Here is a 24265-nt window from a genome sequence, read left to right on the forward strand (position 1 = left end):
GCTGGTGCCCGAGTTACAAACGCATCCACTTACGACCGTTCGTATTTACGACCAACCTCCTATACAGCTGGTCCCAGAGTTACAAACGCATAGACTTACGACCATTCGTATTTACGACCAACCTCCTATACAGCTGGCCCCCGAGTTACGAATGCATAGACTTCCGACCATTCATATTTATGACCAACCTCCTATACAGCCGGTCCCCGAGTTACAAATGAAATCCACACTTACGAACAGCTCGGCCGTACTTAAGTGAATGTAATCTGACTTACAAACAGAATGAGTTATGACCAAGTGCTTGGAACGTAACTCGGTCTTAAGTCGGGGACTGGCTGTACATGCATTTCCCTCCCCCATCCTGGACGGAGGCTGCTGCCACCCTGAGCTGCTGCCTCTGTATCAGGACAACAGGTGGCTAGTCCATGAAGGGAACTGGTTTTTCAACTGGCTCCCCTTGCGGACCAGCTCCCACCTGGCCCCCCGCACAGAGTGGTAGGGGACTCCATGGGAGTGGGGCTGGAATGCACTGGCCGCCAGCCCCGCCCCCAGGGACTAACCAATACGAATTCATGAAGTTATTCGACTATCCAATTCACCAATATTTAACTTCCCTACTGTGCACACGGTGTCTGATGCCACGAATAGAACATGCTGTCACACAAAGGATGTCGGGGCATGATTCAACCGGAGCAAACGAGTTACCACCCAAACCGTTCCTGGTTTTGCACCGATGATGGAAGAAATAACAGTCAGAAGGAAACCAGAGGCTGTATTTCTGAGAAAGATGTGGTTCCAGTCTGATAAAGATTAACCAGGGCACAGATCTTCATCTCGGACAGACCAGCAGATGGCACAGGGTCCCGATAGGGATAGTTTAGCTGCGGAAAGGCAAAGCTCTCTAGGCAGCACATTTTTATCTCTGAGTTGGAAGGTCAAGGGTTCAACGCCGCACAAGACTGTTTAGGCGTCTCTTCGAAGCTTACACTCCAGTGAAGTCCTACCGGGTAGCTAGAGATGCCACCCTTTGAATTAGCTGGACTTGCTGAGTGGATGAAAGATGGACAACCACCCATTTCTGCACGACTGCTGTTGCCGTGGAAATGTCTCCCTAGCAACAGGAGCCATGACAACACCGTGGAATCGCCATGCCTAGAGGGTTTGAAGTCCTAGCTTGACCAAGTCCTACCTGGGATGAGTTAGGGTGAAAGGCGGGGAAATGGGCCGTTGGGGTCGAAACGGTGCTACAACCATGCCCAACGGCATGACTGATGTTGCACTGGAAATGTCTCCCTAGCAACAGGAGCCATGACAACACCGTAGAATCGCCATCCCTAGAGGTTTTGAAGGCCCACTTGACCAAGCCCTGGCTCGAAGGATTGAGTTGGGGTTTGTCCTGCTTGGGGCAGGGGGCTGGACTTGATGACCTCTTGAGGTCTCTTCCAGCCCTGGGGTTCTGTGATCTGAAACAGGAAAATATTCATTTTAGACATTATGGCGAGTGAATATTGATTTTTCAGTGGAGACCACTGTCTAGATCTCCAAGTACAAAACGGGATACAATCAACTGTAGGCTATACAGGCCTGATCCTGATCAATGTTCCGAGAAATGGGCTTTGTAGAGAGGTCGTCTGCAGTGCTTCGACAAACCTGTTACCTAAGAACCAACAGAGCTGCCGGGAACTTCCTCCTGGGCTGCAGATGGGAGATCCCATGTTGGCCGGTGGATCTAAATAATTCCCACGTACTCCCTGACGCCTAGAGGGAGTGAAGCCAGGTTCGGCCAATGAGCCGTCCAGTCTGGTTGTCTTTCTTCACAACAGCCGGTACTCCAGGGAGATGTGCAAAAACTCTTGTAGCAACAGGCAAATAAACTTTCAACACGGACGTTTCCTCCGTTGTGGTTGCGGTCCCGTCTTTCGCAGAGGTGAAGAAGAGCGGTGTGGAACTCAGACACTTGCCTGTTTCGCTATCAGAAACATACAAACTCTTATCCTATTTAACAAAACTCTTGACAGTTTTAATCAAATTTTAAAAAAAAATCCGACTAGGCATCCAGCTAAAAACAAAAATATGCGGCAGTGAATTTCAATTCCCCCGGACTTTCTTGATGCTAAGATCAAGCATGCTCACCCACTCAGAAGCCTTAGTGGAGGGTAGTCCGTCTGTTCCCTTCACGCCCGTGTCGTCTTTTTTACCTACAATGTAAACGATTATCATGTCAGAAGTAGCCCCCTTAAAGACACTGGATCCAGTCACCCGGCTGGACACGAGGTCAAAATCTCACAGTGGCCTGGAAGCTGAACTTTGTTTTTGGACAGGGCTGGCATTTCATTCTCGGAAACATAAGAACATAAGAACGGCCGTACTGGGTCAGACCAAAGGTCCATCTAGCCCAGTAGCCTGTCTACCGACAGCGGCCACCACCAGGTGCCCCAGAGGGGGTGGACCGTAGACAATGATCAAGCGATTTGTCTCCTGCCATCCATATCCAGACTCTGACAAACAGAGGCCAGGGACACCATTCCTACCCCCTAGCTAAAAGTCTTTTATGGACCTAACCTCCATGAAACTATCTAGCTTCTCTTTAAACTCTGTTATAGTCCTAGCCTTCACAGCCTCCTCCGGCAAGGAGTTCCACACGTTGACTACGCGCTGTGTGAAGAAGAACGTTATTAGTTTTAAACCTGCTACTCTTTCATTTCATTTGCTGTCTTCTAGTTCTTCTATTATGGGAACTAATACATATCTTTTCTTTATTCACCCTCCCCACACCACTCATGATTTTATAGACCTCTATCATATCCCCCCTCAGTCTCCTCTTTTCGAAACTGAAAAGTCTCAGTCGTTTTAGCCTCTCTTCATATGGGACCCGTTCCAAACCCCGAATCATTTTAGTCGCCCTTTTCTGAACCCTTTCCAAGCCAAAATATCTTTTTTGAGGTGAGGAGACCACATCTGTTACAGTATTCAAGATGTGGGCGCACCATAGTTTTATACAGGGGCAGTAAGATATTCTGTCTCTTATTTTCTATCCCTTTCTTAATAATTCCTAGCATCCTATTTGCCTTTTTGACCGCCGCTGCACACTGTGTGGAAGTTTTCAGAGAACTGTCCACGATAACTCCAAGATCTCTTTCCTGATTTGTCGTAGACAAATTAGACCCCATCACACTGTACGTATAGTTGGGGTTATTTTGTACAAACAAATGCGCTATGGTAGATTCTCCTTGCGGTGTGCAATAAATGACTTATACCAGCGCTTATCCATACATGTATACCTTAATATTTTAAAGGACTAAAATGCTTGCAGCCTCTCCCCAAGTTACGAACGAGTTATGGACCAACCACTTGGCCGTAATTCGATCTGTTTGTAACTCGGACCCCATTGAGTTATATAGCGACCGCGCTGTTCATAAATGTGGGTCACTTTCGTAACTCGGGAACTACCTTGACAACCGCTCCATGGGAGCTTTCGTAACTCAGGGACCGTATTCGTAACTCGGGGACTGGCTGTATTTACTGAATTGCCCATTACATGGGGGTATTTCACTAATTATATTTGAGAGTGTGAAAAGCTATGTATAAATTTAGAGCAGGGGTGTGGAACCTTTTTGGGTAAGGGACCACTGACCCACAGAAAAATCGGTCAGGGGCCACACACAAGAGAGAAGCAAAATATTCCCCCGCATACCAGAGCTGTGGAGGGCCCAAGCTAATAGATTTTGGGTGCGCCAGCTAGTAGATTTTGGGTGCACCATTGCGGGTTCACTCCGAGCCTCAGGGGCCGGGTGCAGGCAAGCCAGGGCCCATATCTGGCCCGCGGACCTGAGCTTTCCCCACCCCAATATGCAGGATCTAAAGTTGGATTAAGACCAGGACTGTGCGGTGGATTTTCGCATTTGTTCAGTTTTAACATATATTTGCGAGTTGTAATGTCCGCCTGTAGTTACCCAGGCTACGTCTAGTCGACGTAGAATTTTCGTAAGAGGATATGCAAATTCCGCGGGAATTTGCATATCTTCTTCCGATCTTTCGAAAGTGAAAGTAGTCTGGGCGTGGGTTTTTTGGGGAAAAAAAACCCTTTTTCGAAAAAACCACTCTTCCTTAAAAAGAGAGGTTTATGTGGTTTTTTCGAAAAAGGGTTTTTTTCCCCAGAAAAACCCCCGCGTCCAGACTACCATAAATTAGCACATATAACCCACACACGAGTATTACCCGCACCTGTGTATAACCCGCGGCTTTCTGATTGAGTAAAAAAAGTCTTTTATACCCCGCGCATATGTATAGATAAATCTATATGTATAGATAAATCGCGGGTAATGTTAATGCAAAGCACCTGTAATCAAGTGTTAATGAGCCAAGCACTAAGTAGGCTACAACCCTTCTCGCTGGTATACAACCCCTTTGAACCACACCATTTCTCCATTCATTTATTCCTTCAGTGGTTTTCACTTGTATTTTAAACTTTTTAAACCTTCTAAATATGTCTAAGCGCAAATCCTACACAGCCGATTTTAAATTGTGTGTAGTGGCATTTGCAAAGGACAATGGGAACAGAGCCGCAGGGAGAAAATACTGAGTGAGCGAAAAGTCTGTTCGGGAGTGGAGAAGGGAAGAAGCGGAGCTTGAAAACGAATGAATTTGAATGTATTTTCAGGAATTTTAATATAACCGCCTGTTATTAAATTAAAATATGCTGCTTTTCTCGAGTAAGAGTCAGTCTTGTCTTCCTTTCAGTAAAAAAAAAACCCCTGTATTACACGTGGATGAGTATAGCCCACGGGGGGCAGGTATGTAACACTTTGCATAACCCACGGGTTATATTTGCGAAAGTACGGTACTTTCACTTTCAAAAGATCCCGTGGAATTTGCATATCCTCTTTCGGAAAAAGAAACGTAGTTTAGACGTGCCACCAGAGAACAACAGGAATGTTATAAATGTAGATTATGTAATTTAACCTCCATGAAATATTAGACCCATTTGATATGCCAAAGTATTAAGGAATACATTTATCTGCTAACCTTTTACAAACGAAACGTGCACAGCCACACCCTCTGTTACTATTCTCAATGAGCCAAAACCCGATTTGCTTTTTAAGAGCGGTTTAGACCAGTGTTTCTCAACCAGTGGTACTGGTACCCTCAGGGTACGCAAGAGAAATCTGGGGGATGCGTCAACACAATGAAATTTGGAGAAAACTGAATTTTTGTTTTAAGCTTTACAGCGTTTTATTATTTTTATACCTTTTACACCCAAATATTTCACTGCCCGCCTGGCTATGTTTAAACAAATGTCTTGAGATGATAGAAAAAAATTATGTGCCTGAAAACTATAGGGACTGGGGGTACTTATAATCAGGGCTCGACAAACAACACAATCTACTCGCCTGTGGCAGGTAGATTTCAGCCGCGCACCCTGTTCATTCGCGGTGCGCGCATGCGCAATACGGGGCTGGTGAGCGGTTTTCGCCGCTGTTCATCAAGCTCTACTTATAATTTTTGTTTAAAGGGGTACTTTATAAAAAAGGTTGAGAAACGCTGCATTAGACAACCTCTCAGGGATGGGTTTACACTGGATGGCCGCATCCGATCCCTGTGGGTATGTCTACACAGCAAAGTTATTTCCGGATGCCAGAGGTAGCCCGAAATAGCTACCCCACGTCTTTGGCACGCAGCCACTATTTTGAAATATTGCGGATGTGCTAGTGTGAGCCCTGTACACCTCGTTCTCCAAGAAGTAAGGGAAGGCTCGAAAAAGCGCTTTATTTTGAAATCTGGTGCTGTGTAGACAGCGCCAAATGACGACATAAGCGCCAAATTGAAACAGACTCGAAATAAGCTACGAGATCGGTTCGCGGGCGCGGAAAACCCTTTCAGCTCTTCATTTCAACGGCTCGACAATACTAAACCGCCCCGGAAAAAATTCTGCGCAGCCAGGGAAACACGTGTGTTGCATCCAGGGGCAGCCCGAGGCAGGCTGCGGCAGCTGGAGGCCCAGGCAGAACACGTGATCGGCGCCGCCGCCTCCACGGTCATCAATGGCGTGATGTCATCATTGGGCGCCCTGTTGAAGACAGCGCCCTAGGCGACGGCCGAGTCGGCCTATACTCATGGGCCGGCGCTGGTTGCATCATTCATGGATGTTCAGGAGCCTTTGGTTTTTAAGGCAGGACTTTTACCTGTGTCGGGAGGGTGCAGAATCGATGCTTCGTATGTGCAGCCTGGATCTGAGTCAGTTTCACTCTTCCTGTTTTGACTTGGGTCTACTCTGATGGGCGGAGCATGGTTCTGTAACGAAAATGCTACATGCCTTGAACCACCTGACACAAAACACAACGTCTAACGGCTTGTTCTGACCAAGACTTTGCACACCTCAAGCCGTAGCATAAATCTACAGCACACGAGCGTGCCCGGGATGAAACGTTCCCTAGCACACCCTGACAGCAGTATGCCAGAGAGTACACTATGGAGCTTCCAGTGTGTAGCAGTAAGGTCCACAGGGCCCGTTAGGATGCAGTAAGTGTTGGTTATGGTACATTTATACCCCGTTGTGCCATACATGTAGGCAAGCACTCCAAAATAAAGCCCGACACACCAAAACTTCTTAGATGGACAATCACCCATTCTGAACTTGAATTTGGCTGTAGGGATGGAGAATCATAGAACACTAGGACTGGAAGGGACCTAGAGAGGTCATCGAGTCCAGTCCCCTGCCCTCATGGTAGGACCAAGCCCTGTCTAGACCATCCTTGGTAGATGTCTACAGAATCATAGGATACTAGAAACGGAAGGGATCTCAAGAGGTCTTCCAGTCCCATCTCCTGCCCTCACGGCAGGACCAAGCCCCATCTAGACCATCCCTGGTAGATGTCTACAGAATCATAGGATACTAGAATTGGAAGGGACCTTGAGAGGTCATTGAGTCCAGTCCCCTGCTCTCATGGCAGGACCCAATACTGTCTAGACCATCCCTGATAGACATTTATCTAACCTACTGCCATAACTGCTGGTGACATGGAGCCTTACCTTGGTCCTACCCTCTTCTTCTTCGACACAATCGAGCCCTTGATGGGATATCTCCGTGGGGCCGTGGCGACGTGAAGCCTTACCTTGGTCCTACCCTCTTCTTCTTCGACACAATCGAGCCCTTGATGGGATATCTCCGTGGGGCCGTGGCGACGTGGAGCCTTACCTTGGTCCTACCCTCTTCTTCTTCATCACAATCGAGCCCTTGATGGGATATCTCCGTGGGGCCGTGGCGACGTGGAGCCTTACCTTGGTCCTACCCTCTTCTTCTTCATCACAATCGAGCCCTTGATGGGATATCTCCGTGGGGCCGTGGCGACGTGAAGCCTTACCTTGGTCCTACCCTCTTCTTCTTCGTCACAATCGAGCCCTTGATGGGATATCTCCGTGGGGCCGTTCTCCTGGACAAGGCTGTTTCCCAACTCCCTCATCCTCTTGCTCTCGGTTGTCACTCTGACTTTCAGGAGGTGAAATCCAGTGGCGATGGACCCGACTTTCAGGTTGACAGGGTCTCCATCGAACAGCAGGCTCTCTGGGCTGCTGTCTTCCTTAAAACCCGGGGGCTGGTAATCATCTGGAGTAACTGCACAGGGAAGAGGGCTGCAGCTGATAGGCTAAATTCTAAACCTCTGGAATCTGCAACTACAGACCAATCCAGGAACTCGCTCAAATAGTTATGTGGGGCTCTGGATAGATTCAATCGGGGTTTGAAGGAAACATCCATCCCGAGATATCACTACTTCTGCAGGAGAAGCCTCCACAAACTTTTCTGCAGTCCCAGGTGCCCACCCATACTTGTATAACCCCACTATCTTCATATTCCCCCCGCATGTTCACCTTCTAACTCAGGTGCAGGCAACGAGATTGTGGAGGGGCAACTGGGCAGCATCCAATCTGCAGAATCTTTATTATTGGTGAAGACCGGAAGAGACCCGTTTAATCTCAGACAGAAGAGTACGTTTCATAGAATCATACAACCCTAGGGCTGGAAGAGACCTCAGGAGGTCATCAAGTCCAGCTCCCTGCCCAAAGCAGGATCAACCACCAAGTTAGTCTGTCCAGGATAAACTTTAAAAAATAACAAATAGTCCGGTAGCACTTTATAGACTAACTAAAAACGTTGATGGGATCATGAGCTTTCATGGGCACAGACCACTTCTTCTCGGCTACCCCCTGAAGCTTCTAAATCATCCACATTTGTGGAGGGGGGAGAAAAAAACGGTTTACGTGTCAACTTACAGTGGCTTGGGTCTCTAGCGGAGACCTCCTGGTTTGTACGCAAGTTGAAATCCTGCCTAATCTCTGAGAGTACGTCTACCCTGCACGGCTCTCCTGCATCTACTCAAGCCACCCGCTATTTCGAAACATTTTTCGAATTAACGGGTGTGTGATTTCACCATCCCCGATAAACCTCGTTGCATGAGGGATAAGGGATGGCTCGAAATAGCGCGTTATTTCAAAAGCTGGCGCGGTATACATGCGCCATATTTCAAAATGAGCTATTTTGAAATCGATTTGAAATAAAACGCACAAATTTTGTATCTTATTTCAAGTTTAGGCATGGGGAAGCCGCACCCTGATAGAAACAAGTAACAGTCTGTCCTATGAGCTATTAGGCCAGATGTCAGACTGGGTTATCACAACGGGCTCTTCCGGCTTCAAAGTCTGTGAACAGCGCACACTTGATCTGGAAGCTCCGAGAGAGAATAAACTTGCGACCGTGAGATGCCATATTAAACTCACCGTCTAGGGCAGTGGTCCTCAACGTGGTGCCCATGGGTGCCATGGCGCCCGCCGGGCCATTTCTGTGCGCCTGCCGAGTGATCAGGGCCAGTCCCGCCTCTGGGCACACGGCGCATGGGCAGTGCCAGCCCCTGGGTGCATGGGTGGTGCCGGGCATGCAGCGGTTAGGCAGTCCTACCCCTGCGTGCGCAGCATGAGGTCTGTGCCACCCCGAGCGTGCGGCGTATGGGCGGTGCTGACCCAGGCGCGCGGCACATGGGCGCTGCCGGCTCCTGGGCACGTGGCACAGGAGCCTGCTCTGGGCATGTAGCTCATGGGTGGTGGTGGCCCTGCCCCAAGGCACATGGGACATGAGCTGTTCCAGCCCCGGGTGTGTGGCATACGGGCGGCCCCACCTCTGGGCGTGCAGCACAGTTGTGGCACCAGCTCCGGGCACACAGTGTATGGGTGGCCCCACCCCTGGGTGCCCAGCGTGTGAGAGGCCCCTTTCCTGGGCACCTGGCAGCCCCAAGAGGTTGGGGACCACTGGTCTAGCACAGTGTTTCTTAAACTGTGTTCCGAGAACAACAGAGTTCAAAATGGCCGCCCTTAAAGGGGCAGGCGATTTTTTTTTCTTTTACTCAATAACTTTTCTCCGGCCTCTTTATTTCTTTCTTTATTTTTGCTCAACAAAAAATCCTTGATGTTCCTCATTAAAAATATATTGTTTGGTGCGCCTCGGTTTAAGAAACGCTGGTCTAGAGAAAGACCAACTTGACCATGTATGTCTGCTCCTCGTTCTGAGGGAAAGAACGAGTCTTTTCTCCGGGCCCCAGCTGTATTTCTCACAGCTTGCAACTAGCGCCTTCAAAAGCATATGTCACCCCCTCTAATCATTGAACTCCCTTCTGGGTCCAACGTTTCACCTCTCCCTCCTTCGTTCCCCATCACAAACCGTCCTCTGCTTACCGTCATTGTAGTAGAAGAGTTTCATGGTCAGGGTCACGTCGTTGGGCAGGGGGCCAAGGTGCTGAAGTAAGAGGTACAGCTTGCGGATCAGCAGAATGCTGCCTTTCTTGACCTCGTCACTACTCACCCTCATTTGGGGGCTGCCGCCAACACAAAAGAGCAACGGAATCATTTCCGATGGCCGTTCGTGGCCAAACCCTAATTAAAAATATTCCGCTCCCGCTGCTTTGTCTTGCATTCCTGTAACAGCGTGACGGTGCTTTTATGCCGTCCTAGCATGAATAGGGAAATGACACAGGCTTGGGACAGGGCATGGAACACAGCGATCCCGAGTGAAGAACGGTGTAATTTACAAGGGAACCGATATTGTGGCTGGGATAATACATTTGACTATGCAAGCGCCGTGATTCACTTGTTTGTTCATGACTCAGCTGAGCATCAGGAGCCATGAGACAAATGCCTTTCACCTACTCGAGTAGGGATAATTTTCCTCTAAGCAACGAAGAGCATTGGCTGAGAATCACGTGTCGTGCAAACTCCAGGAGGTTACGTTCAAGCCCGTCCTGTTTTAACTGAAACATGATGGATGCCCTAAGTTTCACCCCATGCTAATCCAGCAGTTCTCCACTCTCTTGGGAATGAGGCAAGACATGCCGAAAAGAAATGGCTTTAATTTGCAGTTATTTTAGCAGCAAGCTGAACTAACACGTACCAAGCAAACACACTAACTCCAAGGCAATTCAATATAACGCTAAACTCCCTAAAAGACTAAGGAGAAGCAGGACAATATGATGGCTGCAACTCGCTCCCATGGGCAGTCACACGCATCTGACGAAGTGGGTCTTTGCCCACGAAAGCTTATGCTCCAACACTTCAGTTAGTCTATAAGGTACCACAGGACTCCTCGTATTCTCAAAGGGAATTGGCGTGACCATATATAAAGAATTAATGCCCACAAATCAGACATCAGCCATGTTCACAAGGAAAAACCTGTCGGTTTGCATTTCAACCTACCTAGACATAGTCTTAACGACCGCATTTTACTTCAAAGAAACTTTAACACCAGATTACGGAGAGAAACTTCAGAACTTTCCTTCATGCTTAAATTGGACACTTTACGAACGGGCCTTAACAAAGATACTAATTACCAGAGCTTGACAAACCGCTGTTTCTACTCATAGATTTCCGCCGGTTGCTCCGTGCGCCCCGTTCACCGGTGCTGCGCGCATGTACAGTGCCGGTCTGGCGCATGCATGGCGCGGGGCTGGCGAGTAGATCTCGCCGCAGTTTGTCGAGCCTTGCTAATTACCTTTCACGTTACAAAGACAGCTTCTCCGCCTACTGTTAGTACTTATCACCCCTGATTAAGCCATTAATTGACTTATAAACAGCTATTTCCTTCCTCCCTCTCCGTCGCCCCACCTTCTGTTCTAAATCTGATTTGTCAATTTAATAATGTGTTCACTTTCTTCATTGTATTCCTTTGGTATATATGGTCACGCCAAATCCCTTTCAGAGTATGATCTGAGCAAGTGGGTCTGGCCCACAAAAGCTCATCACTTATTAAACCATCTTGTTAGTCTTCAAAGTGCTCCATAGTTTTTCCTTTGATATAAAGAGGGGGTATTCCATAATCACACGGGGTAGATTTTGCTTTAAAAATGCTTTGATGAAGCACATTTCGCCCGGTGCATTTTTCAGAAATGAAACAAAACCGTTACCTGAGGATGTCCATCTGGGGTCCATCCTTGGTATACTTGAATTTGAACTGATACAGCTCTGTCACTCTCTAAACATTCAAAAAGGGGAGGGAAAAACAAGTTCTTTTGGTAACGTGTTCCCAAAGAAAGCCCAAAAGATTGTGCAGGAAACTCTCGGGTATCTATTCTTACACCTGTCGGGAGATCAAATTGCTGACGAGGCTCTAGCTAAGGGTATGTCGACACTTGCACCCTCTTTCGAGAGAGGGATGCAAATGAACAGGGCTTGCCAAGCTGCGGCGAGCTCCACTCGCCAGCCACGCTGTCCGGCGATCTGCGCATGTGCAGAGCACCCAAACCTGGCTCTTCTAGGTTGTAATCTACTCACCACGGGTAAGTAGAGTACATAGTTTGTCGAGCTCTGCAAACGAAGACATTCGAAATTGCAAATGAAGCACGGGATTTCAATATCCTGTGCTTCATTTGCATAATCGCATTATGGTGCTATTTCGAAATCAGACAAGATCACAAAGAGAAAACAGTTTCTTGCCACTTTAACCAGAAAGGACACTCTCTAAATGACTTAGCCACCTGCATTCTGCTACAAAGACCTTTTACATCTGCACTTGAAAGGGAATCCTCTGAACTGTCATTCATGTTAAAATTCGACACTTGCCAACAAGGACTTAACAAGTCTTTGAACTTTCTCACCCATTACCAAGACAGTTTCCCCAATTATCACCTGTAATACCATTAACTCACAAACATCCCACTCTCCCTACCTTTAATATCAGCAATTCACAGACACTTACCTTCCTTCCTCCCCCTTCCCACCCCCCCCCGCATCCCCCTTCTGTTCTGCAATGTGATTTGTCCTTTTCATATTTGTTCATTTTTTTTAATTGTATCCTTTGGTATATATGGTTGTGACTACTTTCTTCCACTATTTGATCTGAGGAAGTGGGTCTGGCCCACGAAAGCTCATCATCTAATAAACCATCTTGTTAGTCTTTAAAGTGCTACATTGTCCTGCATTTTGCTTCTGCTATTTCGAAATAACAGATGCTGTTAAGACGCCGTTAAAACCCTTCTCTCGAAATAACCCTTATTCCTCATACAAGGAGGTTTATCAGTTATTTCGAGAGAAGGGTTTTTTCTTGAAATAACGCGACTACACAAGAGTGTTTTATTTCGAAATAGCGCTATTTCGAAAGAGCGCCATAACGTGATTATGCAAATGAAGTGCGGGATATTTAAATCCCGGCGTCATTTACAGTTTCGAATGTCTTCATTTGCATCCCTCTCTCGAAAGAGGGTGCAAGTGTAGACAGACCCTAGAACTCAAAAAACCTCTGCAGGTTTTGGCCACACGTTCTTGAAAGAAGCAGCCAATAAAAATTCACGGTTGGGCTGAGACGAAAGCTGAGAAGCTCCGATTCAAAAGGAAGCGGGGGGTGAAAAATCAGGAGCCACTGAAAACAGGAGGCCGTATTGCAAATGGCATGGTAAGTAGAGCTTCCAACAGCGATGCTGTGATTAGGGTTGGTCAAAACATTTGCACCCAGCTGTTGTTTTCGATGGGGTTTTGGGGTTTTGACGAATTTTTTTTTTCTCAAAAAGTGTCTACTTCTTTTTCAAAAAGCCCACAACCCTTCGGGTTGACAGAAACATGTCAATTTCGCAGTGTCCCATAAGAATTGCTTCTTGCTCCTATTTTCTATACAATTACGGCTGGTGTGGAAAAAGGAAACAAGGAAAAAAGTTAGTTACTTATTCCCACAATATAACAACAAGGGGTCACCAAATGAAATGAATAGCTCCCCAGTAGGACTGCATCTCCCATGATGCACCCTTCTTGGCAAAGGACAGGCATGCATTACGAACGTAAGAATGGCCAGACTGGGTCAGACCAAAGATCCATCCAGCCCAGTAATCTGTCTGCCGCCAGTGGCCAATGCCAGATGCCCCAGAGGGAGGGAACACAACAGGTGATCCCTCTCCTGTCACCCATTTCCAGACTAACAGAGGCTAGAGACACCATTCCTACCCATCCTGGCTAATAGCCATTGATGGACCTAACCTCCATGAATCTATCTAGCTCTTTTTTGAACTCTGTTCAAGTCCTAGCCTTCTTCACATCCAGTGGCGAGGAGTTCCACAAGTTGACTGTGCGCTGAGTGAAGAAAACCTTCCTTTGGTTTGTTTGAAACCTGCTGCCTATTCATTTCATTGGGTGACCCCTCGTTCTTATATTGCTTCAGGGGGTAGCTGAGTTAGTCTCTGCAGGATAAACATAAAAAAACAACAAACAAAAAACACCTTCTGTACTAAATCTGATTTGTCCGTTTAATAATGCGTTCACGTTTTTCATTGCATTCCTTTGGTATATATGGTCATGCCAATTCTCTTCCAGAATATGATCTGAGGAAGTGGGTCTGTCCCACGAAAACCCATCACCTATTAAACCATCTTGTTAGTTTTTAAAGTGCTACATAGTTTTTCCTTTTGTTTTAACAAAAGGTCTGGGAGCTCTTTATAGACTAACAAAACATGTAGATGGTATCACGTTCTTACATTGTGCAAATAAATAAATAACTTTTCCTTATTCAGTTTGTCCACACCAGTCGTGATTTTATAGACCTCTACAATGCGTCCCTGTTACATAAAGACAGAATTGAACCCCATTCCGAATATACTCACCCCTGCAATTCCTAAGTATATCCTGACTCCTCCTTACCTGTGGCTCCTTGGGGTTGGTGTAAATCTGTTTTAAGAAAGGATAGTGAATGCGTCTTTCTCTCTGATCAAATGTAGCCGGGAGAATGAATCAACCGACTGAATCTCTATCATGCCTTTAAGAAACCAGGATACGACAAGTCTGCAGTCCTGGGTTGGGATTCGGGTGACGACCCGTCTTTTTGTTTAAGGGATGTTTCACCCATTTGAAACATTCAATTGATAAATGATCAAATTGACGGATAAAACGATAATTGCATTGTATATTGGAGGGCAATAGAAATATACAGCGGAGAGGAAAAATACATGATACACTACGGGAAAGGGTGTTTCCCTAAAATGGCCCTTAAAATAAAGCGCTGTCTCTTAGGCCGTGTCCAGACTCAGGGTTTTTTTCGGGAAAAGTAGCCTTTTCCCAAAAAAACTTCCCCTGCGTCCAGACTCAAGCCGCGTTCTTTCGAAATTATTTCGAAAGAACGCGGCTTTTCTTTCGATGGCGGTAAACCTCGTTTCACGAGGAAGAACGCCTTCTTTCAAAGTTCCTCTTTCGAAAGAAGGCGTTCTACAATGTAAAGAGGCCGTCTTCGAAAGAGAGCATCCAGACTCGCTGGGTGTTCTCTTTCGAAAAAGCGGATTTCCTCTATCGAAAGATCCGCCTGCAGTCTAGACGCGATCTTTCGAAAGAGGCCCTTTCGAAAGAGCCTCTTTCGAAAGAAGCCTGCAGTCTAGACATAGCCTTATTTTTCAGAATTCTGTGGTTTCCCCTCCACGCATCTGACGAAGTGGTTTTTACCCAAGGAACCTGAGGCCCAAATAAATCTGGTACTCTTTAAGCTGCCACAGGACGCCTGGTTGTTTTGTCATGAGGATTCATTACGCGGATTTTGGCCCTGGTGTCGGGACTATCTACAAATGTTTCACAAAGGTAAGCACTAGTGCACAATCTCGCAACACTCGGGGCCCCAAGGATGACTTGCCAGAAACCTGAGGGCTGAAGGGTTAAACGGTTAAATCCCTCTCTCCTGGTGTATATCGGCTCCCGGCTGCTGGCTCTGCTCCCAGGGAGCCGGCTGCCGTCCTGCACTGTGGGCTCTGCAGAGGCTTCTACTCGGGGGTAAAAGGAACTTTAAATTTCTTACAGATAGGGTCCTATTGCAACTTGGGTCCCTGCTACCTTTTTAAATAGCTCCTTGCTGGCTTTTGCCGCAGCTCAGCCAGTTCTTGCTGGGGCACATACTCTTACTCTCACAGCACTGGGCAGCAGCCAGCTCCAGTGCACACCGGGAGCCAGCTTATAGTATAAGTGGCCCTGGCCCCAGCAGTGCAGGACAGGCAGATGGAGGCTATGCCCATGCCCTGACCCAGATCTGTCTGACTCTGACCTGTAGAAACCCCCCAGCCCAGTCATGCCGGAGCAAGCTAGGCCAGGCGGGCAGATAACTGGTCAAACGTTCCAATTTGAGTCGTTCAACCAGTTAACTAATTAAATGATTATTCACAATCCTCATAATACCCTGGTGTTCCTATACCAGCAAACTGTTCCTACACCGCTTGGGTGATTTAAGGATGAATTTTGTGCATCGCTGATGCAGGCAAAAGATGCATCTAGCAACTGTGCCCATGAAACCTGAAAAAACGAGCATTTATCCGGTGAAAAGAGAGGCTCACTTGAGGGTAACCCCACTGCCACAAGCTTTTGAATGGTCCCTGGGTACAGACACAGATACTCAAAAAGGGACATTGGTTTAACACCTTGCATTCCTTTCCCGTAGGACTTACTGCCAGGACAGCCATCTGTAGCTGGAAGAGAAAATAAGCATCGTCAAAATCTAAGCGCCTGAAGTAATGAAGGAATAAACATTCAATCCTTTGCGAATCAAGGCTTTTATGGCTAATTCGGATGCACGTGGGTGAGACATCAGTGACACCTTGTGGCCAGTTTTATTAACTACACACACGTTTTTCTAAAAAAAAAAAAAAAAAACATCTGATGAAGTGGGTCTTTGCCCACGAAAGCTTATGCTCCAATAAATCTAAGACCCACTTCGTCAGATGCATAGAGTGGAAATTCCAGAGGCAGATATATATATAGGCACACCTTATACCTGACTCTGGAATTTCCACTCCATGCATCTGACGAAGTGGGTCTTTGCCCACGAAAGCTTATGCTCCAACACTTCGGTTCCTCTATAAGGTGTCACCGGACTTCTCGTTGTGTATGCAGATTCAGACTAACACGGCGACCCCTCTGATACGTTTTTCAAAGGAGCCAGAAGTTGAATGCCCTGGAAAACACGGCACAGGTGATGCAATTTAGTCCCCCCTGTGAAATCTGGTTTCTGGTGTGCTTTTATCCTGTACGATACTGATTTTTATGGGGGAGACCAGGGTCTTTCAAATTGGGGGTCCTGCCCTAAAAGGGAGTTGTGGGATGGGGTTGCAAGGTTATTTTAGGGGGGGAATTGGGGTATTATCAGCCTTACGTGTATGGTGGTTGCTGACTGATGACCTAACTCTGTGGGCAGCAATGCACATGGACGGGTAGCAGTATCATATTATGCCATCTTTAGGTCTTTGCTGCTGGTTATGGTGCTCTACCTTCTGAGCTGGGCTCAGCAACTATCATTCTGTTACTCTGACGGCCGTCCTGCTGCCTGCCAGCAGCGGAATGGGGAGCAACAGTGCTTTTTTTGTCAAAAAAAAAAAAAAGTGACGGTACTAGCGTTGCCAATGGTTTTGTCGAGCAAAAAAATACAAAGCGTGGGAGGTCAGGGCCGAAATGCGGTTGCGGCCCCTTTAATTGCTGCGTGTCCTGAGCAGGCTTCCGTCTGGCACGAGTTCTCCCAGGGCCGGCTGGGGGCTATGCCGGAGAAAAGTGGCGCGTACTCACCAAAAAAGGTGATGGTACACCGTACCGGTGCGTACCGTCACAAAAAAAGCACTGGGTAGCTATACTGCAATCTCGCCCCTGCAAAAATAACCTTGAGCCCCCACAATCCCGTTGTAGATTAAGACCCCAACAATGACAACCCCGGGAGCGTTCCGATTTCAACAGCCGAACTCACGAAATGCACTATTGAAAAAAAATCCGATGAGCATGACATTGACGTGAATGGACTTTGCCTTTGGGAAGGCTCTCGCTATGCAATAGTTCAGGGGTGGCCAACCCGTTACAGGTAACGAGCCAAAATAATGGTGGACATAGCACAAAGAGCCAAGGGAAAAAAGTTGGTGAGAAAAAAAAAAAGAAGTTGCCCCTTTAAATGAAAAATCTGGTTTGGTTTTTTGGCCACATCTTGCCGGTGCCTTTTTGCTTCGCCGCGCTGGACGGCTCCCCTGCAGCCGGTGAGCACAAGGCCCTTTGTAGTGGTACGGGGGAGGCTTTGCGAGCTGCACTTTCTGCGGTGATGAGCCGCACGTTAGCCACCCTTGCAAAAGTTGTACATCCAGTCTTACTGCCCTGTGCTTGCTCTGAACAGATTAATTCTATTTAAAGCTACTTGGGGTTTTTTTTTTGGCACAGTCTACATTGCTTGGTCCGGGTCCAGACGTCAGAGAAACATTTTTTACACTTAATAGATCAAGCCAAGGATCTATCGGGCCTATTCCCCTCTCCTTGTATGTCTCCACAGCAAAGTTATTTCGAAATAACTTTCCTAGCAGCTACACAAGCCAACTGCAATTTCGAAATTAATTCGAAATAGCAGAGGGCTTATTTCGAAATTGGTAGACCTCATTCCACGAGGAATAGCGGCAATTTTGAAATTGCTATGTCGAAATAAGTGCTGTGGAGTCGCTTATTTCGAAATAGGGGGCCTCCAGTCCTTCCCAGGGTGCCGTGCTGGCTGCCCTGGCCACAAGGTAAATGCGATTCAGCATCCAAGCAGTGTGGACGCACTATTTCGAAATAGCAAAAAGCATTTAGTGTGTAGACATAAGAACGGCCGGACTGGGTCAGACCCAAAGGTCCATCTAGCCCAGTAGCCGACAGTGACCAGCACCAGAAGCCCCAGAGAGGGTGGACCGAAGACAATGATCAAGCGATTTGTCTCCTGCCATCCATATCCAGCCTCTGACAAACAGAGGCCAGGGACACCATTTCTATCTCCTGGCTAATAGCCTTTTATGGACCTAACCTCCATGAAATTATCCAGCTTCTCTTTAAACTCTGTTATAGTCCTAGCCTTCACAGCCTCCTCCGGCGAGGAGTTCCACAGGTTGACTATGCGCTGTGTGAAGAAGAACTTTCTTTTATTACTTTTAAACCTGCTACCCATTAATTTCATTTGGTATCCTCTAGTTCTTCTATTATGGGAACTAATAAAGAACTTTTCTTTATTCACCCTCTCCACACCACTCATGATTTTATAGACCTCTATCCTATCCCCCCTCAGTCTCCTATTTTCTAAACTGAAAAGTCCCAGTCGCTTTAACCTCTCCTCACATGGGACCCGTTCCAAACCCTGAATCATTTTAGTCACCCTTTTCTGAACCTTTTCTAAGGCCAAAATAGACGCGTTATTTCGAAATACAGCCTCTCCCCAAGTTACGAACGAGTTACAGTCCAAACATGTGGCTGTAACTCCATCTGGTTGTAACTCGGACCCCACTGAGTTACATAGCGACCGCGCTGTATATAAGCGTGGGTTGCGTTCGTAACTTGGGTACCGCCTTTACGACCGCTCCATGGGTGCTTTGGTCGTAAATGCAAACAGTTGTAATTCAACCGTTCGCAACTCGGGGAGCGGCTGTAAGATATTTCGAAATAACTATTTCGAAATTAGCTATTTCAAAATAACGCTGTCGTGTAGACATACCCCTTGACCCTGACAAGCACCAGATGCTTCAGAGGAATGTGAAAAAACGGGGAAGTGAATAAATACGGAATAACGGCAATGTTTTCCTAACCCCTGTCCGTTCAAAGTTGCTTTCAGTGCTGAAGCATGAGGGTTTGACCATTATCAATTTAAAGCTGACTGTCTGAATTGTCAGGAAGCAAGTGGTTTTGAGTGCAGAACTTTTTATCACATCTCCTCTACAACCACAGCAGAATCGACACGGGCGTGTAATCTGATCCACCGGGCGGATATCGACAAGAATCTGACGGAAGGAAGAATCGTTCTGCTGTAGAAACCAGTTCGTCTGATGAACAATGCTGACTCAGAAAGAGCAACCAGAATTTTGCATATTCAGGTCAGATTTTTCTGCTGATTGATTGAGTGAGGACCGAGACCAGTGATCCCTGTAAATTGCGCGTGGGCAGTCACCCAGGAGAGAGTCAAATGCCCAGCAGAGAGTCCACAGCACCTACAGCTGGCAGCATGGGTTTTTATTGGTGGTGCACATCCACACCTGCCTCGGTGCATATCATAAAATTTATCCCGCACGCAGCTGGAAAAAAATAGAGGGAACATTGGCTGGGGTGACTTAAAAAATGTGCATTTATTCAGAAATCAGGTACTCCAGTCGTGTAATTGGAAAAAAAGAAAGAAAAGGACCTAAATAGGGGCGGAATTGTGCTTAAAACGTTGCACCGGCAGTTCTGTTTGCACCGGGATCGCTGGCGACTATATAGCAGAGTGGCACATGGAAAACGGCAGCAGAGTTTTGCCCGCTGTTTGTGAATAAACATTATAGTAGCAAAATATCAAGAAAAAACTTACATAGCTCTTTTCCAAAGCATCAAAACAGCCCTGAATCCTGCCAGGAAAGACACGTCAGTAAATAGTCGTGCAGGCTAGGAGCAATTAAAGGTCTTTTCTCCTCTTCATATCACCAAATCCAATCACTCTGTCCAAGTAGGACCAACCCCAACTCACTCATCCCAGCCAGGATATGGTCAAGCCAGGCCTTCAAAACCTATTGGGTATGTCTAAACGACATGCACATGTAGATTAGTTTATTTGAAAAAGGGAAATGAAGCCGCGATTAAAATAATTGCGGCTTCATTTAAATTTAAATGGCTGCTCTGCTCTGCCGATCAGCTGTTTGTCGGCAGATCGGGGCAGTCTGGATGTGCCGCGGTTGATGTGCTGCGGTTGATCGGCGCAGGTAAACCTGGTTTCACGAGGCATACCTGCGCCAGTTGACAAAGGCTTCCTTGTCGACCGCGGCGCGTCCAGACTGCCCCGACCTGCCGGCAAACAGCTGATCGGCAGAGCGGGCCAGCCATTTAAATTTAAATGAAGCCGTGATTATTTTAATTGCAGCTTCATTTCCCTCTGCCGATCTGTCTAATCTACATGCCTCTGTCGACGGAGGCAGGTAGTCTAGACACACCCTTAGGGATGGAGATGCTACCTCCTCCATAGGGAACCCATCGCAGCGCTTCCCCGCCCTCCTCGGGAAATCGTTTTTCCTAATACCCCACCTAGACCTCCACCCTTGCAACTTGAGACCGTTGCTTTTTGTTCTGCCATCTGTCACCACTGAGAACAGCCTCTCTCCATCCTCTTTGGATCCCCGCTTCGGGGAGTTGAAGGCTGCTCTCAAATCCCCCCTCACTCTTCTCTTCTGCAGCTCAAATAAGCCAAATCCCTCGTAGGTTGTATGCTACGTTTTTAGTGCTCTCTACTGGACTCTCTCTAATTTGTCCTCCTCCTTTCTGTAGTGGGGGGCCCAGAATTGGATACAGTGCTCTGAAAGTGACCTCACCAGTACTGAATAGAATCACTTCCCTTGCTTTGCTGGCAATGCTCGTCCTCGTGCACACTCAAAATGCCGTTAGCCTTCCTGGCAACAAGAACACACTGCTGACTCACACCAGCGTCTCCTGAACTGTCATCCGCAAGTCCTTTTCTGCAGAGCTACCGCTCAGCCAGTCTGCCACCAGCCTGTAACAATGCTTGGGAGTCTACCATCCCAAGGGCAGGATTCTGCACTTGTCCTTGTTGAACCTCATCGGATTTCTTTTGGCCCAATCCTCCAATGTGTCCAACCTGATCCTTGCCCTCCAACGTATCTACCTCTCCCCCTAGCTTAGTGTCATCCACAAACTTGCTGAGGGTGCAATCCAACCCCTCATTCAGATCATTAATGAAGATGTTGTACAAGACCGACCCTGGGGAACGCCGCGTTATACCAGCTGCCAATTAGACACCGAGCCATTAATCACTGTCCGTTGAGCTGGACAACTTCGCCAGCTTTCTATCCATTCACTCAAACGTCTTCAACTTTCCGGCAAGAGTGCTGTAGAACACTATCAAAAGCTTTGCTGAAGTCAAGATCTATCAAGTCCACTGCTTTCCCCATATCCACAGAGCCAGTTATCTCCTCATAGAAGACAAGTTTGGTCAAGTTTGGTGAATCCATGTTGACTGTTCCCGATCCCCTTTCAGTCCCCGACATGTTTCAGAACGGATTCCTTAAGAACCTGCCGTATGACTTTTCAGGAGACCGAGGAGGACCTACTGAACGGAGCGATGGGCGCATGCTCACAATGGTCGGGCATGCCGACAACACGGAACACCGATTCCGGCTCTGGAAGCAAAGCGCCCACTGGTGGGGCTGTGGCGCGATCGCAGGTGAAAGGCTGCTTTCATGGACTTAGAATCATAGAATCATAGGGTACGTCCAGACTACAGGCTTTTAGTGACAGAGGCTTTGTCGACAGATACTGTTGACAAAGAGCGTCTAGACTACATCCAGTTCTGTCGACAAAGCAAGCCGCTTTGTCGACATGAGAGTGTAGACGCAAAGGACAGTGTAGATGCAATAACGCCTTGGCTGCGTCTAGACTGGCAAGTTTTTCCGCAAACTTGCCAGCTGTCTACACTGTCCGCTTGAATTTCCGCAAGAACACTGACGATCTCATTTAAGATTGTCAGTGTTCTTGCAGAAATATAATGCTGGTCCCGTTCAGGCAAAAGCCCTCTTGCACAAATGCTTTTGCACAAGAGGGCCAGTGTGGACAACGTGGTATTGTTTTGTGCAAAAAAGCCCTGATCGTGAAAATGGCGATCGGGGCTTTCTTGCGCAAAACCGTGTCTAGATTGGCCCGGACGCTTTTCCGCAAAAAGTGCTTTTGCGGAAAAGCGTCCGTGCCAAACTAGATGCTCTTTTCCGTAAATGCTTTTAACGGAAAAACTTTTCCGTTAAAAGCATTTGCGGAACATCATGCCAGTCTAGACACAGCCCTTCTGTTGAAAGAACTCTGTCGACAAAAAAGAACTCAGCAGTTTTGTCGACGGCGGTAAACCTCATTCTACGAGGAACAACGCCTTTTGGCGACAGAGTTCTATCGACAGAAGGTGTTATTGCATCTACACTGTCCTTTGCATCTACGGGCTTTTGTCAACAGAAGTTTTGCAAGAACAACTTCTGTTGATAGAACCTGGCAGTTTTGTCGACGACGGTAAACCTCATTCTACGAGGAATAACGCCTTTTGTCGACAGAGTTCTTGCATCTGCACTGTCCTTTGCGACTACACTGTCATGTCAACAAAGCGGCTTGCTTTGTCGACAGAACTGGATGTAGTCTAGACGCTCTTTGTCGACAGAAGCTTTGTCGACAGTAGCTTTCGACAAAACTTCTGTCGACAAAAGCCTGTAGTCTAGATGTACCCAGAGGCAGCAAGGGGGAGGGGAGCAACTAATTGACTATCCTGTTGACTACCCGATAAGCATTTGCTTATCGGATATTGACTAGACAGTCACATCCCGAACCCAGGCTTCTTGCGTCCATGGACAGATAACTAGCCGATCATCCTACTTTCTCAAAATGAGTCAGAAGGCCTCCCTTGTTGTCAGGAGATACCCCGGCTTGTTGTGGTCAGTGGTGTGGTGAGGGGGGCAGTTGCCCCCGGGTGCCATGCAGGGGGGGTGCCAATTTAGTCCCTCTCCTCCTGTCATCCCCCACCTCGCTTGCTCCTCCTCCGCCCGCCACCGGTGGCTGGAGCCTCCTCCCCACCTCTCTGCCTCCAGCCCGACCCTCCTCCATCTCCACTGGGGGGTCAGGAGCGGCCCGAGGCGGGCTGCGGCAGCTGGTGCCCTAGGCAGAATGTGCGATCGGCGCCCCCACCTACACGGCCGTCAATGAGGCGACGTCATCATCGGGCACCCCGTGACGTCATCATCGGGCACCCCGTGACGTTATCATCGGGCGCCGTTGAAAGCAACACCCTCGGCGATGGCCAAGTCGGCCTATAGTCATGGGCCGCCCCTGCGGGGGGTTAGTGTATGCGGGGGCCCAGCCCCAAACTGGAGGGGGCGGGGAAAGATGTGGTAAAAGTTCCCCCGTTTCTCCCACGGCTGGGCTCAGCTGTGTGCCAGGATCGGGGCAGCGGAGGGGGGTACAAATTTTGTCTTTGCCCCCAGGCGCATAACACCCTCGCTACATCTCTGGTCGTGATCTAACGGCTCACGCAGGCAAGCCCTGCCGTTACTTACCACTTGACGATCTGCAGTGACCCTAGGCAGCTCTTATCTTCCCGAAGGATTTTCAGACAGAGGTCTGCAAAACAAGAGCGAGCAGATCGTTACAAAACGTACCGGAGCCACTGGGCAAACCCAGAAGCCGAGTCAGTGGTGGTTGTATGAAGAAGTATTTTATCCGGATCCACTTCCTGAGCTGGAAAATTGGTTTTAACAGCATCCCAGGAGAGCTGACACAGACGCCCCGCCGAAATTTACAATGCCAAAGATTTGTGCCGAACTTTCCGCTTCTAAGAGAAAGCCCGAGAGTGATGGCTTGATTGAGCGTGACTTCGTTTAGCCTCTGAGAAATGCCGTGTTAGTCTTTCTGTCGTCTTCCTTCCTCTTGATCCCCTTTCTCCGTTTCTTCTCGTACTTCCCACCAGCAGCTTTCAAGTCTGCCCACTGCAGACTTCTTTCAGAAGAAGCTTTTCCGGAAGAGAGCTTCCGAAAAATCTTCTTTTGAAAGAGAGCGTCCACACTGCAGAAGCGATCTGCTTTTTCGAAAGAGAGCATCCACACTGAATGGACGCGATCTCGCATTTCAGCTGGAGGGAGTCACCACCGGGGCTGTGTCTTAGACTACAGGGGTTTTTTTTCGAAAAAAGTGGCCTTTTTTCGAAAGTGGGAGCAAAGTAGGGTCCTTTTACCCTTTCTGTTGGTCTCCATAGTGTGTAGGCAGTAGGTTTAAAAGAAAC

The 24265-nt window shown here is 47.7% G+C and overlaps 1 protein-coding gene across 12 annotated transcripts in view; it reads right to left on the reverse strand.

The window, feature by feature from the left end:
- Positions 1-24265, reverse strand: part of HORMAD2 (HORMA domain containing 2) — a 58312-nt gene that overhangs the window by 25153 nt on the left and 8894 nt on the right. For 6 of the 12 annotated variants that reach the window (XR_016348375.1, XR_016348371.1, XR_016348374.1 and 3 more), the window contains 10 exons: positions 23544-23607; positions 19820-19856; positions 15825-15956; positions 14158-14184; positions 11442-11509; positions 9721-9860; positions 7362-7612; positions 6183-6291; positions 2134-2198; positions 1651-1969 (listed from right to left, as the gene is read on the reverse strand). Coding sequence is in view for 3 of the 12 variants with exons in the window: in XM_089775305.1 (XP_089631431.1) it covers positions 1335-1463; positions 2134-2198; positions 6183-6291; positions 7362-7612; positions 9721-9860; positions 11442-11509; positions 14158-14184; positions 15825-15956; positions 19820-19856; positions 23544-23607 (1022 nt within the window). In the remaining 9 variants the exon portion in view is untranslated. Of the gene's footprint in view, positions 1-755; positions 1464-1650; positions 1970-2133; positions 2199-6182; positions 6292-7361; positions 7613-9720; positions 9861-11441; positions 11510-14157; positions 14185-15824; positions 15957-19819; positions 19857-23543; positions 23608-24265 lie in introns of those variants that run through there. The other 6 variants (XM_089775307.1, XM_089775306.1, XR_016348372.1 and 3 more) reach the window with 5 other exon arrangements.

The sequence above is a fragment of the Pelodiscus sinensis genome, chromosome Z (assembly GCF_052426305.1).
Source record: "Pelodiscus sinensis isolate ZL-2025 chromosome Z, ASM5242630v1, whole genome shotgun sequence".
In the NCBI taxonomy this organism is placed as follows: Eukaryota; Metazoa; Chordata; order Testudines; family Trionychidae; genus Pelodiscus; species Pelodiscus sinensis.